A 15,293-nucleotide genomic window follows, 5' to 3' on the forward strand; every position below is an offset into this window, starting at 1 on the left:
AGGCTGATGCCTGCAAAGCCAGGCCCAGATCAGGAAAAACTAGCCAAGGCTCTGAGACTCCCCGCCCAGCCCGTGGCTGGCAGAGAAGACTGGGAAGGAGCTCTGGCCTGGAGAGAAACCTGGACCCTGTGTCTGGCTCCGCCAGGGCACGCTATGCGAGCCTGGGGGAGTCCCTCTGTGTCTCTGGACTGCTAGTTCTTTATTTCTAAAATCAGAAGTCTGGGCAAAGTCATCTCTAAGATCCCTTCCAGCCGTGATGCTCAACAATCTTAAGCTGCTTAAGAAACATAAACAGGAAATGAAAGTTCTGGCCAGATAAGACGAAAAAGAGGTTACCCTGAGCAAGAAGAATTGGAGGTTATCGTGACTATTAAAAAGGTTATTATATTTCTTTAAAAGTATGCCTTCTTACATCAAAATTTAAAAATACAATTAAGTTTCTTCCCATGCGGTTTGTTATCCTCTCACTCAGTCTTGGCTGGATAGATTTTTACCACATTTGAACATCAGATTTACAATGGTCAAAGTGATAGACAAGAATATTTGTCTGGGGATCCCAGGCCATGTTAAGGAGTTAGTTACCATCCAGACAAATAACCTGAAATTGACCCAGAAAGAAGCCTGAGAGTCACCCGGGAAAGAGATAGGCCACACCCAGAAAAACACTGTGGGTAGAGAAAACCCACCCTGGCTTGAGACAGCCACCAAGGCCACAGCTCAGAGTCACAAGCGATCATCTCTGCTGGCTTTCCACACAGGAAGCTCCAGGAACCCCACCTGCAGGCTACAGGTCAGAAGAAGCTTATTTATCCATCAGCAACTAACCGTTCTCTTAGGCCATGTAGGGGTAGGGCCAGTCAGTGATGGTATTTTTAAAAAAGTAATTTTTCAAAAAAGGTAACCACTTTCCACCTGACCCCATCTGATAAGGTTTCACTCTGCTCCTTCCCCATCACTGCCTTGGGTAGCAGGAATAGTTTTTTTAAGTAGCTGGTCATTTGTCATTTTTGAGAGCGTGGTTCATCCCCAAAGAAAACCTACAAAGGTAAACAGAGGAAACAGGCAAAGGCAAGAGTATCTGGTGCAAAAACAGCCTCTGCATCTAGCTGTCACTCACTAACCCAGCTCAGTTCAGGTAAAGGAAGGTGAGACTTTGGGTGGCTCTTCACTTCCCTCATCATAGAGAGCATCTTACAATAAAAGCATCCAGGCACAGTGGTTTCCAAACTCAGTTTCAGGGAATCCTGAGAACCCAAAGAACCCTATGGAGGCACCTCAGGGAGTCCACAAGGAAAAGGGGCAAGCACCAAGCCTCCATAGCCCCTGTCTAGCTTATATATCTGGCTTACTCACCTAAGAGTCTAGTTAGTGAAAAAAATCCCACAGCTAAAAAAGTAAAATAATTTAACTCATAAACAACAGTTATATTTCACATGTTATTTCCTTTTAATTGTCTGTAACAGTCCCATGAGGAACCTGGGGCTACATGGGTTTGTGATCAGACTCCACAATCCACTCCTTAACATAACCACCCCACACTCATCCAGCATCTACGTGGACTCTCAGGGAAGGAATGTCACCACCTTCCACAGTCCACTCCATGGCTGGATGGCACAGACCACGAAAACAAGCTCTTCCCTAAACAAAAAGCCCAGGGAAGGGTCCCAGGCAACCTTATAAATGTGTGGACCTTATTAAAATCCTGATTTAAACAAACCATCTATAAAAAGGCATTCCTGCAATAAGGAAAGTGTGAAAGTCACTCAGTTGTGTCTGACCCTTTGCAACCCCATGGACTGTAGCCCACCAGAGCCTCTGTCTATGGAATTCTCCAGGCCAGAATACTAGAGTAGATAACTGTTCCCTTCTCCAGGGGATCTTTCCAACTCAGGGATCAAACCCAGGTCTCCCACATTGCAGGCGGATTCTTTACCATCTGAGCCACCAGGGAAGCCCATTAAGGAAAACTGAATATCAGTTGGATATGAGATGACATTAAATTGTTAATACAGTCAGCTGTAAAAAAAACATTTTTTTTTTAATGATTTTATCTCTTAGAGACACTTCCTTAAGTATTTATGGAGAAAGTATATGATGGCTGGGATTTGTCTGAAAATACTATAGAAAACAAAAGTTTGGGAGCTGGGAGTTTGTAATCTCTGCACATGTTTGAGTATTTTATAATATATAGTTTCAAATGAAGATAGGAGGGAGAGAGAAAGGTCCTTCCTTACATTGGACTCAATTCTATCTCCCAGTATCTTCTACCAGTTAGCTCTCTGGGGTCAGAAAGAATCAGGTCTCATCACCTGTCCATGTCCATCTGAAAACAGGCACCCAAGCCCCTCTAAGTCACCTTTCCTTTAAAATAACTCTTCCCTGGGTCCTTTTGGAGCTGAACTCCTCACAGCTCTTGGCAATGCCCTCCTTAACTGCAGACCCCAGGACCAGAGCACTGTGAAGGCATGTTCTGAGCAGCCCCAGGAACGTGAACTTCCAGGCCCATGGCACACGCTCCACCCTCCCTTGAGCATCTCTCTGTACCCTGTGACACTTCCTGATTCCAAGGACAGTTAGGGGATTGGCTCTCCACTGGAGGGCAGGTAACTCCTAGAGCAGAAGCAGCAGCAACAGCTTGCCTTCACTTCATATAAATCTCCTAGATCCTCACCAAAGCCCAAGAGGAGAATATTAGTCCTTTGACAGATAAGGAAAAAGAAAACCCATAGAGGTTAAGCGATTTGTTAAAATCACATAGCCTAAGATGGAAGACCCAAGATTTAAACTTGTGGGGGTTCCCCAAGTGTGGGCTCATGACACCCAGCTCTTTGTGGCCTTACTCCTGGGCTCTAAACCCATCAGTGATGCTCAGGCCACCTGGGTCATTCAGCTGTATCACCCATCTTTTCAGAAGTAACAGCATTCTCCGGGCCATCTTCCAAATCTCCAGCCCAACAACTCCCCAGGGCTCAGAAAGATTCACACAACAGTTAACCAATCATGAACCTACAGTCACCAAACCACCAGGACAGGTCTCTACAAATCCTTCCAAAGCACCCCCCAGAAACCCCAACTATGGACCAAAGTTTAGTTTTAGAGAAGACAACAAGAGGTTTAACCATCTCAAACAATAATCATCATGAACGAGACCACTCCTATTGAGCTACACTAGGGAAATGAAGGCCCAGAGAGGTCATACTTCTTACTTAGGCAAGATCACACACTCTTCCCTAAAAATCTACTGGTCCCGGAATCCACTACATGTCAGAATCAGCAACGTAGCAAAAAAAAAAAAAAAAAAAAATCCAATAATCATATGCCCATTTCAGCTGGTATCAGAATTTAAGGTTTTTTTGTTTCTTGAATGAAAGAGTTGTGAGAAAATTCAAAAAACGATGGTATACATTGATGCTCCAACTCCCTGCACTAATGCTAAAGTTTCCCAAGAGTGCACTTCTCAGAACACTTATGTTGCAAGATGCTCAATGGAAAAGGGCTTTGTGGTCAGATCAGTTTGGGAAACACTGCACAGTGAGCCCACTCCAGTGAAGTCCCAAGACTGGCTTACTGGTGGCTTGAAAGGCCCCAGTAAAGGAGCCTGCGTGACCTTCTCAAAACAACACTGCTCAAATGTACTTAACCACAGGACCCCTTTTACAAATAACACCACTGACATCCCACCAAACTACTGTTTAGAAGATGTTTTTGTGGGAAATGCTGATCTAGTTTTTCTAAAGAAAAATCTTAACAGCCAGTTACCCTGGATTCAAGTCTATATAACCAAACTAACCCTGAATGGGATAAAGAGCAAGTGTCTACAAAGCAGAAATAACTAACATACTTCTAGGCCTCTGGGGATGGAGATATTAGTATTGCAAACATGAAGGAAATGTGTGAACATCTCCTGGCCAGATATAAGCGCTGCTGGGATTCTATGGTCAACAACTCCTGTCCTCAAAAGAGTCACAGATGACTGTTAAAATATTTAAAGTCCAAAAGGAATGTCTCGAGACTTTCCAAAATGAGTCTAGGGGGAAAAAAATTACACAATTTTTAGAAAATAATAAAACATAAACTGGGACTCCAGGCAGGACACTCACCCCTGAGTCAAGGTGCTGTAGACAGTAGGAATTCCTTTCATTAAAACTAAAGCAAACAGTATGGAAATTGCTTCAAGAATTAACACAGAATTATCCCATCAACCATAATTCCACTCCTGGATATATAACCAAATGAACTCAAAGTAGGGCCTCAAAGACGTATTTGGGCACCAATGTTCACAGCAGTTTTATTCACAAGAGGCGAAAGGAACCCATGAGTCCATTGGCAGATGAATAGATAAATGTGGTATATACATGAAGTGGAATATTATTCAGTCTTTAAAAAGGAAGGAAAATCTGTCACATGTTACAACATGGGTGAACGTTGAGGATATTACCCTAAGTGAAATAAACCAGTCACAAAAAGACAAATACTGTATGATTCCCCTTACACAAGCTAGCTAAAGGAATCAAATTCACAGAAACCAAGCGGAACGGTGATTCCCAGAGGTGGACGAGGGAGGAAGGAGGAGTTATTGTTTAATGGACACAGAGTTTTAGTTTCGCAAGATGTCAAAGTTCCAGAAATCTCTTACTCAACAATGAGAATATACTTAGCACTTCTGAACTGCACATTTAAAATGGTTAGGATGGTAAATTTTATATTATGTGTTCTTTAAAAATTTAAAAATAAAATGGAAATTCTGACCTGGATGACCCATGAAGACATGATGCTAAGTGAAAACAAGCCAGTCACAAAATGATGAATACTCCATTTTATATGAGATACCAGAACAGTTAAATTCAGAGACAGAAAGTATAACAGAATGGTGGTTGTAGAGGCTGGGGGGAGGGGAGAATGGAGAGTTATTGTTTAATTGATAGAGTTTCAGTTTTGTAAGATGAAAAACGTTCTAGAGATGGATGGTGCGGATGGTTGCACAATGAGAATGTACTTAATAGCACTGAAATGGACACTTAATAGTGAACAAGATAATTATTTTAATGTTACAAATATTTCGCCATAATGCAGAAAACAGCAAAAAAATATTTCAAATGGTAAATGTTATGCTATGTGTATTTTACCGCAGTATTAAAAAAAGTACAAAGCAAATGGATTATGACCCTTAGTGTGAAATGAAACATCAAGGTCAACAGTCACCCCACAATTACCCACCAAGGGTTCAGAATTGGATGGCAAACATGGAACACTCAAAGTATCTGTTTAATTTAAAATATTTCTGTAGCACTTTCATGGAACTCTGTCTCAAACAGATCAATAGACACACACAATTCAGAGATATGCAATCTGTCCCAGGGAAACAGGTGGGGGGAAAAAAAACAAACAAACAGTATCTCCCCAACTCAATCCCATTTTTCTTTTCTTTTCTCTTTTTTCTCAATCCCATTTAAAATTATTTTCTGAACATGTTCAGCCTCCCTACTGCACAGGACTACAGGTAGTTCAGCCCTCTTGCTCTATGCCACTATTTGTGTGGCTCACATCTTCCCAAGATATAGGAAATAAAGAGCCCCCTCATGATGGTAGTTGGAATGCTGCCTCTGCTACTAAGTCACTTCAGTCGTGTCCAACTCTGTGCGACCCCGTAGACGGCAGCCCACCAGGCTCTTCTGTCCCTGGGATTCTCCAGGCAAGAGTACTGGAGTGGGGTGCCATTGCCTTCTCCGGTGGTTGGACTGAGGTGGACCAAAACAACAAAGACAAAATACTTCTACACTGATTAGTTTTTCAGGAAATAGAAAGCCAGAGTACAAAAATCACTCAACACTAACGCTAAATCCAAAAATAGTGAGCATGGTACATAGCTAGAAGTCTCAGAAGTCTAATCCAACCCCATCACCCAGCTTCCTTGGACCTAATGCCACCTTGCAAGTACTGAGAACCCTACAGCAGGGGTCCCCAGCCTCTGGGCACTGGACCGGTACCCTCCTGTCAGATCAGCAGTGGCATTAGATTAAAAACTATAGCACAACAAATGTAATCCCCTTGAATCATCCCAAAACCATCCCCCACCCCCATCCCGTGGAAAAGCTGTCTTCCATGAAATCAGTCCCTGGTGCCAGAAAGGTTGGGGACTGCTGCCCTAGAGGACTGAGGCAGTCCTGAACTTCTTCCAGCTTTACCTCATCTAGATTTTCACTGGAAAAAAAACAAGCCCTGGATAGATAAGAGGCTCATCAAAGGTCAAGATGTTGCAGTTAGGAACAGATTCCCATCCAAAACTCTTTTGAGGACACCAAGCTGACATTCAAATTCTAAGCGCAGAGAGGGAAGGGCACTCCAGTCCTGCAACAGGTACTAGGGTTGCTCCACAGGACTCCTGGCAGCCAGTCCCACAGTGCTGGTACCTGAGGGGTAACTTGGGGACTTCCAACACCAAAGTCACACCATCTGCTTCCATCAAAGACATCCTGTGGAAGGGGATGTCTGTGTGTGCATCTGGAACTCACCCTGGCCTTCCTGCATTCTCACAGCCTTCTGTCACCGTGAAGTCACCACCTAGGAATCTGCACCTATTTCTGAAGAGGATCTGGACTCCACAGGGACACGCCACTCATTCGTCACACCAGCTGAATAGTTATCCATACAACAGAAATTTACTGAATGCCCATTCTGGGCCAGGCTCTATTCTAGGCATTGGGAATACAACAGCAAATTTGGCTCATGGAGGTTACATTCCACTCTTGGTGATCCACAGCCACAGTAAAAGCAACCTTGACATCCATTTAGCATAGTTTATAAGGAGTTCTCACACAACCCTCAGATAAATCAGGAGAATCCCAAGCTTCTGGTTCTAAGGCTGGTTCCAGGCTTCATTGTCCACCACACTAATCAGATCAGATCAAATCAGTCGCTCAGTCGTGTCCGACTCTGCAACCCCATTAATCGCAGCACACCAGGCCTCCCTGTCCATCACCAACTCCCGGAGTTCACTGAGACACGTCCATCGAGTCAGTGATGCCATCCAGCCATCTCATCCTCTGTCGTCCCCTTCTCCTCTTGCCCCCAATCCCTCTGCTCCTTTTTTCCTACCATAGATTGTCAAATAGCACAATGAAGTAGTTATTGTTTTAAATATTCTGTAGAGAGGGAGGAGATCAAGCCAGTAAATACTAAAGGAAATCAATCCTGAATATTCATTGGAAGGACTGATGCTAAAGCTGAAACTCCAATACTTGGCCACCTGATGCAAAGAACTGACTCCTTGGAAAAGACCCGGATGCTGGAAAAGATTGAAGGCAGGAGGAGAAGGGGATGACAAAGGACAAGATGGTTGCATGGCATCACTGACTCAGTGGACAGGAATTTCAGCAAACTCTGGGAGATGGCAAAGGATAATGAAGCCTGGCGTGCTGCAGCCTATGGGGTCACAGAATCAGCCACAACTGAGTAACTGAACAACAGAGAGGGAGATGAGTTCAGTAAGGCTAACTGTCTTGCTTAAAGTCTTAAAGTCCAGTTGACCTATTTCAAATCCTAAAAGATGATGCTGTGAAAGTGCTGCACTCAATATGCCAGCAAATTTGGAAAACTCAGCAGTGGCCACAGGACTGGAAAAGGTCCGTTTTCATTCCAATACCAAAGAAAGGCAATGCCAAAGAATGTTCAAACTACCACACAATTGCACTCATCTCACACGCTAGCAAAGTAATGCTCAAAATTCTCCAAGTGAGGCTTCAACAGTATGTGAACCGAGAACTTCCAGATGTTCAAGCTAGATTCAGAAAAGGCAGAGGAACCAGAGATTAAATTGCCAACATCCAGTGGATCATCAAAAAAAAGCAAGAGAATTCCAGAAAAACATCTACTTCTGCTTCATTGACTACGCCAAAGCCTTTGACTGTATGGATCACGACAAACTGGAAAATTCTTCAAGAGATGGGAATACCAGACCACCTTACCTGCCTCCTGAGAAATCTGCATGCAGCTCAAGAAGCAACAGTTAGAACCAGATATGGAACACAACAGACCGGTTTCAAATTGGAAAAGGAGTATGTCAAGGTGGTATATTGTCACCCTGCTTTATTTAACTTTTACGCAGAGTACATCATGTGAAATCCCAGGCTGCATGAAGCACACGCTGGAATCAACATTGCTGGGAGAAATATTAATAACCTCAGATATGCAGATGACACCACCCTTATGGCAGAAAGTGAAGAGGAACTGAAAAGCCTCTTGATGAAAGCGAAAGAGGAGAATGAAAAAGCTTCAAGTCAAAAGCTGTGGTACATATACACAATGGAATATTACTCAGCCATTAATGCATTTGAATCAGTTCTAATGGGGTGGATGAAACTGGAGCCTATCATACAGAGTGAAGTAAGCCAGAAAGAAAAACACCAATACAGTATACTAACACATATATATGGAATTTAGAAAGATAGTAACGATAACCCTGTATGCAAGACAGCAAAAGAGACACAGATGTATAGAACAGTCTTTGGACTCTGTGGGAGAGGGCAAGGGTGGGATGATTTGGGAGAATGGCATTGAAACATACATATTATCATATGTGAAAAGAATCACCAGTCTAGGTTCGATGCATGAGACAGGGTGCTCGGGGCTGGTGCACTGGGATGACCCAGAGGGATGGGGAGGGAGGTGAGAGGGGGGGTTCAGGATGGGGAACACGTGTATACCTGTGGCGGATTCATGTCAATGCATGGCAAAACCACTACAATATTATAAAGTAATTAGCTTCCAATTAAAATAAAGAAATGTATATATATTTTAAAAAGCTTCAAGTCTAAAACCTAGTAAAATCTGACAACGTCTCCCACCACCCCACACCAAACTGCATCATCATATGAAGATGAGACCACATGTAGCAGACATTCACCTGATGCTTTACATGCACAACATCCTTTCTACTCTTTTTTGAGAACTGCTTCTTCCCACTCTAAAGAACCACATGGTACTGCTACAAGCTGCCAATCACAGCATCCCATCAGGCTACCCTACTGGTTGGGCCAATCCTCTAGCCCTAGCCACAGAGACTGGATCTCACACGGACATGTGACCATAGTTAAGCCAATCAGAATCCTTCCATGAGATTTTTCTGCCTGGTTTAGTGGATTCAGCTCCCTTTATTCTCTGGTCAGAGGCTGTGAAGATGAAGCCAAGAGGGGCCTGAGGTCATGTTCCAGGATGACATTAACAGAAAAAGCCCACGGCATTCAGGATCAATCACCCAACCCCAATCCATTCCAAGGTTTTGGAATATTATACAATCAATCCCTCTTTCCTGTCTAATACAGTTTGAGCTAAGTTTCTGTTGCCTGCGATCATAGATGCCTGATCTAATACATAGAGGGATAAATAATAACTGCCTTTCTGTTAGAAATCTCATTTCAATCATTACTTTCAAGTTCTTCTACCACTTCCTCTTAACACAATTAAAATAACCAAATGAGGGCTTCCCTGGTGGCTCAATGGTGAGGAATCTGCCTGCCAATAAAAGGTCCAGATAACCTCTAATGAATAATAGATAATCCACACCTGACAATCAGCAGCCAAGTGGCACTCCTCCTACTAGAAACACCTGACAGGTTTATTTCTTTTTAGAAAACTCCTTCAGCTTTAATTTCTGACAAGTGTACAAAGCCTAAACTCCAAGTAGTATATAAACCCCTCGCCCTGCCTAGCCATCATGGTCCTTCCGATTATCTCTGCATCCCCACCCATCTAGAGCCAATGCCAAAGCCCTGCTCACTCAGGCTGGTCTAATTTCTACGACCTGAAAACATACTGCTCCTCTCATGGTCTCTGCTCTTGTTTCTCCTACCCAAAACTTCCTCCTTCCCCTCTGCACACTCACAGAACTCCTTCAACACCATGCTCAAGCCACAACCCCTCCTCGAAGCCTTCCTCGGCTTCTTCAGAAAACACTACTGTCTCCATCCTCTTAATTTTAGTGAAGCCAAGGCAGTCAGCTCACCAGGAAACTAAAGAGGAGGCACAGAGGGCACAAGAGGAGACATTCGGCTCAGGACACGCGGGAGGGAGGGCAGCCAGCAGTCACCATGTTCTGCCGCTTTTGCACCACTTGAGAGGCCTGCTGGGAAAAGTCTGGGGAGCCCTCCACGTGTAGATGGTAACTAGAGCCACCAGAGGCGGATAAGAGCATGTGTGGAAAGCATGTGGTAGACAGAGTTATGATGATGATGATGTGCGTGCTCAGTTGTGTCTGACTCTTTGCAACCCCATAGAGTGGAGCCCACCAGGATCCTCTGTCCATGGAATCTTCCAGTAAAGAATCCTGGAGCGGGTTGCCACTTCCTACCCCAGGGGATCTTTCTGGACCAGGGATCAAACCTGCATCTCTTGCACTGGCAGGCAGATTCGTTACCATCGAGCCCCGTGGTATTTCTATCGCTCAGTTAATCTGTCTCATAATGTCACTCTTCTCAGTGTCCCATTCCCCTACCTAGGCAGTGAGCGGCAGGCTGGAATTACATCCTATGCACCCTGGCCCTGTCTGCACCAAGCGCAGGACCAGACACTTCGATCCTCCTCAATCACATTTTGCCTCCCAGTAGTTGAGGCAGGCCATGCAGCCCCAACTCACAGACGAGGACCCCGAGGCCCAGGGCCAAGCGGTTGAGGAGCTTCAAGAGAGAAAACCCACATGTCGGCAAATGAATCAAAGAGAAAAAACAAAGGACCTCATGGGTTCCAAGTAAACAAACCTGATCCTGGTACAATTGCGGGAAAAACTAGAGACCTGAGCCAGTTAGAAGAGAACAGTTCTCTCCTCTCTCTACTACCAGCAGGGACAAAGGTACCTATTCCTTTCTTAAACATTCATGTACTGGGACAAGGGAAAGCTACAAAACTCCACAGAGCTCCCAATGCAGGAAATGGCTTGAAGCTGTAATGGGAGGGCCTACCCAGGTAACAGGAAAAACCACCAAGGACATGGAAGCTGGAGCGCTGCACTTAGGCTGACACCAGCTCCCTTCTACCCTGCGACTTCCAGTCTGTCCTCAGATCTCACAGACAGGCCCGGAACCCTGCGTCTGCAGAAAAGGCAACACTCGTGCCACTGGGTGCCACAGAATTGAGTGAGATATTAAAGTATGCTGTAAGATAGAAAATGCTCAATAGCAATGTACTGTCAATTCTGGTACAGAAGTCCCCCTTGCCCCCAGAATAAAACCACACTGTGGTTTCTTAGTCACCTTCAAACTCCAGGCCTAAGCGTGGTAGACTATAAATGTCCGGGCTATCTCTAATTGAGCTTGAGCAGAATAGATGAGTTTGATTTGCTTACCTGCCCAATGCCACCTAGACCAGTTTCTCCCAGTTCCAGACCCCAAGTAGGGAGCTGTCAGACATCATTTCCCTGCAGCACAACAAAGTCCCACAGCACATGAGTGCTAGCCAGGGGATAGGCATTCCAGACCAGGGGTCCACATGGGATGTGGAATCCACCAAGGGGCCCTTAACTGGGTGATGGCAGCACCTTGGATGGAGAAACAGTGACAAGGGTGCCTCCCCTTGAGGCTGTGGGTCTTTGGGAACCCAACAGCTTCCTCCCTGGAGCTCCCACAAGAGCCCTGCACTAAAGCTGACCGACAGGCAGAGCTGTGCACCTGTGTGCAAGGTGGAACCTGCTGGGAGAGCAAAGACCAGGACACAGGGCTGAGCCTCCCTGGCTTTGGCTCCTCGGGGATGAAACTGGTGCCTCTATCCCTTCAACCTGAGCAGTCCTTTTAGGCACTGAGCTTTGTACCATAAGAGGGGCTCCCTGGCTGCAAGAAAATATGCTGGAAAGTCACTGCACAGTAATTCATCCTTTACAAAGATCCCAAGGCTCTGCGGTTTATGTCACACCACGTCATCCCTCATCCCCAAAAGCTCTACATGGCATCTTACCAGGTCAAATGCCATTCTATTTTTTTCTGAAGTATTAACTAAAATTGGGCTTCCCTCGTGGCTCAGTCAGTAAAGAGACCACCTGCAATGCAGGAGTCCCAAGTTTGATCCCTGAGTCGGGAAGATCACCTGGAGAAGGAAATGGCAACCCACTCCAATATTCTTGCCCGGGAAATCCCATGGACAGAGGAGTCTGGTGGGTTACAATCCATGGGGTCGCAAGAGTCGGACACGACTTAGTGAACAACAACCAAACCAAAATGAACAACTTTCCTTGGAAAAGCTACACAGCTCTCTACACTGTGTTAAAACTAGGGTCTGAAAAGCTGCCCTTGAGAATAAAATCCAAACCTTATTTCATGCTTTCCTTAGAAGTCAGACCAGCTTCCAGAACTTCAGCTCAGAGAGGCCCCACTATATCCACCAGGCATGGAAAAGAGAGGGACCTAATTAATGACAATTCATCTATTTCAGAGATTAAAGCTAGGCCTGATTCAAACACATCCCACCCAGAACTTAAGTCTGCATTCTAACTTGTGCCAGCTTCCTTGATCAATTTCTTTCTTCAAACACAGACAGCTAGACAGACAGCAAGGCAATTAAAAAGATACTATGTATAAAATAGGTAAATAACCAGAGAACCTACTGTGTAACACAGGGAATTCTACACAATGCTTTGTGGTGATCTAAATGGGAAGGAAATCTACAAAAGAGGGGATATAGGATATACCTTTAGCTGACTCACTTAGTAAAGTGAGAAACTAACAGCAGAAAGTACTACAACATTGCACTCCAATAAAAAAATTAATAAAAAAAAGAAAAGAAAAAGTTAGCCCAAAGAGATTTTCCTCTGACCTTATTATCCTCAGAACCACATCCAACAGCTCTTCTTAACATCTTCCAAATCATCATCCCAGGGGAGGACTAGGTTGACCAGCATAAATGATCGTAATTGGGGGACAATGCAGATTTGAGAGACAAAAATGCTAGAGTGAGAAACCCACAGTGGAGACAGAAGGGCCACCAATGAAACGATCTGCTGTGTAGCCAGCGGTTCAGTCTCTGTATGTCAGCTGCCTTCACTACAAAAAGTCGGTTGGGATGGCCAATATCCAACGGAGTTGTTACCAGGAACAGCTTATAAAATCATCTCCTTAATAAGTCAGGCTTTTAACAGCCAAATAAACGGGTCTCATCAGCCTGTGGCCTACAAGTTGTTACAGGCAGTTTGTCAGCCCTCTCCATTCACTTTTTTTTTTTAATTGTTTTTAATTTTATTTTATTTTTAAACTTTACATAACTGTATTAGTTTTGCCAAACATCAAAATGAATCCACCACAGGTATACATGTGTTCACTTTTAAAACAAACACAAGACATCGAAAAGGTGGCACTTGCTGCTTCCTGGCTCCAAAGGGGTTAAATAAAACAATGGGTCATAATTTGAAACTCCTGGTGCCCAATACTTTGAGCAACTTAACCACTCCAAGCTGGAGTTTTCTCTCTGGCAAAGTAGGAATCGTAGCTCACAGAGTGGTAACAATGAAACGTGACAAAGCAGAGTGCCTGTCACAACAGTAGGTGCCCAACAATTGCTGGCTCTTCCTTCCTCAGAGCTATGCTTTCTTCTTCAGCTTCCCTGTCTAAAAGCCTGGCTTTCCACAGTCCCCAAACAGGCCACGCCAAGCCTACCAGTTGTCACCAACTCCCAGTAATACTCCCCCCCACACACATACACAGGAATACTCAAGGATTCATCACCCACCATCCAAGGGTACCAGCCACCAGCCTTCCCTCCTCAAACAGCTGGCGCACCCTCAGGGAAGGAATTGAGCCCCAGCAGCTACTACTAAGATTTTCCCATGGTGCAATGCAACTCCCCCCAACTTTTCCCGGCCCACAGTTTCCAAAGAAACCTAGCAGGCATCGTGCATAATCAACCACAAGTCTCGCCGAGCAAAACAGACTTGAGCTTAGAGCAGAGGGAGCTAAGAAAATCAGAAAGTGAAAAGGCACGAGTGGTCCTGAAACCGGGTGCCAGGGACCAAAATTCAGGAGTACCAGCCCTGGCCTGGGTTCTATTCTTTTAGACCTTAACATTGGATTGAAGGCTAGCAGAGGTTCTCAAAGGACTGATGGATGAAGAGTCTTAGAAAAGGGACTGACTAGACATACCTCCGAGGTCACCCCGCAGGCTGGACCCGGTGGTCGCTAGTGGACCCCGCTGCGTGCCTCGGCACCTGGAGAATGAAGGCCTACAGTGCCGGGCATTGTTCACAGCAAGGGCGGGATTGGAGGAGGTGGGAAGCGAGGGGGGGGGGCGGCGGCGGGGGGAGGGGGTCCACGCATCAGCCCCTCCCCCGGCGGGCTGAAGGAAAGCAAATTTTCCCCGCGGCCAGAGCCAGGTAGATGAATGGCCCTCGCGACCTCCCCTCTCGGAGAACCGGAGAGTGGAGTTGCGGAAGGCGGATGCGAGGGGCCGGGCAGAGGGGTCTGACACTCACCGGCGCCCTCGGCGGGCTGCGGCGGCCCGACGACGCCGTTCAGGTAGAGGATGGGCAGCAGGTGAGGCTGCGTCTTCTCCAGCGCCGCCCGCAGGTCGTGGAAGTGGTCCCGCTCCTTGGCCAGCAGCAGCTTGAGAAGCAGCTCCGCCTTGGCGCCTCCCGCCTCCTCGTCCAGCTGCCGCCGCTCGCCGGGGCTCAGCGCTCCCGCGGCCTCGAGCAGCCCGAGCACGGCCTCCACCTCCGTCATGGCCTGGGCCAGGCTCTGCTGACACTGGGCGAGCAGCTCCCGGCGCTGGGGCTCCATGGTGGCGGCTGCCCCGCCCCGCCCGGCCGGACGGCTCCCGGGCTCCCCGAGGCCGGCGGGCGCGCGCGCGCAGGCGGGCAAGCGGGCGGGCGGCGACGGGACCCGGGCGCCCCGGGGCGGCGAGCGCTGGCGGTCGCCCTAGCGCGCCGGGAGCCGCGAGGCCGCGGGGGCCATGGGCCGGGGCCTGGGCGGGCTGGGGGCCCGGGCGGCGAGCGGCGCTCAGCAGCGGCCGCCTCCCGGGCTCAGGAGTGCAGCCATGTTGGCTGCGGCGGCGGCGGCGGGACTGGAAGAGGAGGAGGAGGAGACGGAGGAGGAGAAGGAGGAGGCGGAGGTGGGGACGGCGGCCGGGGCGCGCCCCGAGGCCCGGCTCCAGCCGGGCATGCTCCCCCTCCCTCCCCCTCGGTGCGCGCCGCTCTCTCGCCGGCCCCGCGAGAAAAAACTCTCCCCGAAACGTCGGCCCCGGCGCCGCCCCCCAACACAATCACAACTGCGAGAGGAAAAGTGGCCCGGTCGTGTTCGCCAGGCCCCTTCGACGGCTCAGGGCCC

The 15,293-nt window shown here is 47.0% G+C and overlaps 1 protein-coding gene across 6 annotated transcripts in view; it reads right to left on the minus strand.

The window, feature by feature from the left end:
• DLG5 (discs large MAGUK scaffold protein 5) overlaps positions 1-14,812 on the minus strand; it is a 120,464-nt gene extending 105,652 nt beyond the window's left edge. For 3 of the 6 annotated variants that reach the window (XM_044942343.2, XM_044942344.2, XM_044942342.2), the window contains exon 1: positions 14,444-14,812. In XM_044942343.2, the coding sequence (XP_044798278.1) occupies positions 14,444-14,747 (304 nt within the window). In that variant the 5' untranslated portion in view covers positions 14,748-14,812. The remainder of the gene's footprint in view (positions 1-14,443) is intronic. The other 3 variants (XM_044942345.2, XM_006056938.4, XM_044942346.2) reach the window with 2 other exon arrangements.
• Between the last annotated feature and the right edge of the window lie 481 nt (positions 14,813-15,293).

This window comes from Bubalus bubalis, chromosome 4, assembly GCF_019923935.1.
Source record: "Bubalus bubalis isolate 160015118507 breed Murrah chromosome 4, NDDB_SH_1, whole genome shotgun sequence".
In the NCBI taxonomy this organism is placed as follows: Eukaryota; Metazoa; Chordata; class Mammalia; order Artiodactyla; family Bovidae; genus Bubalus; species Bubalus bubalis.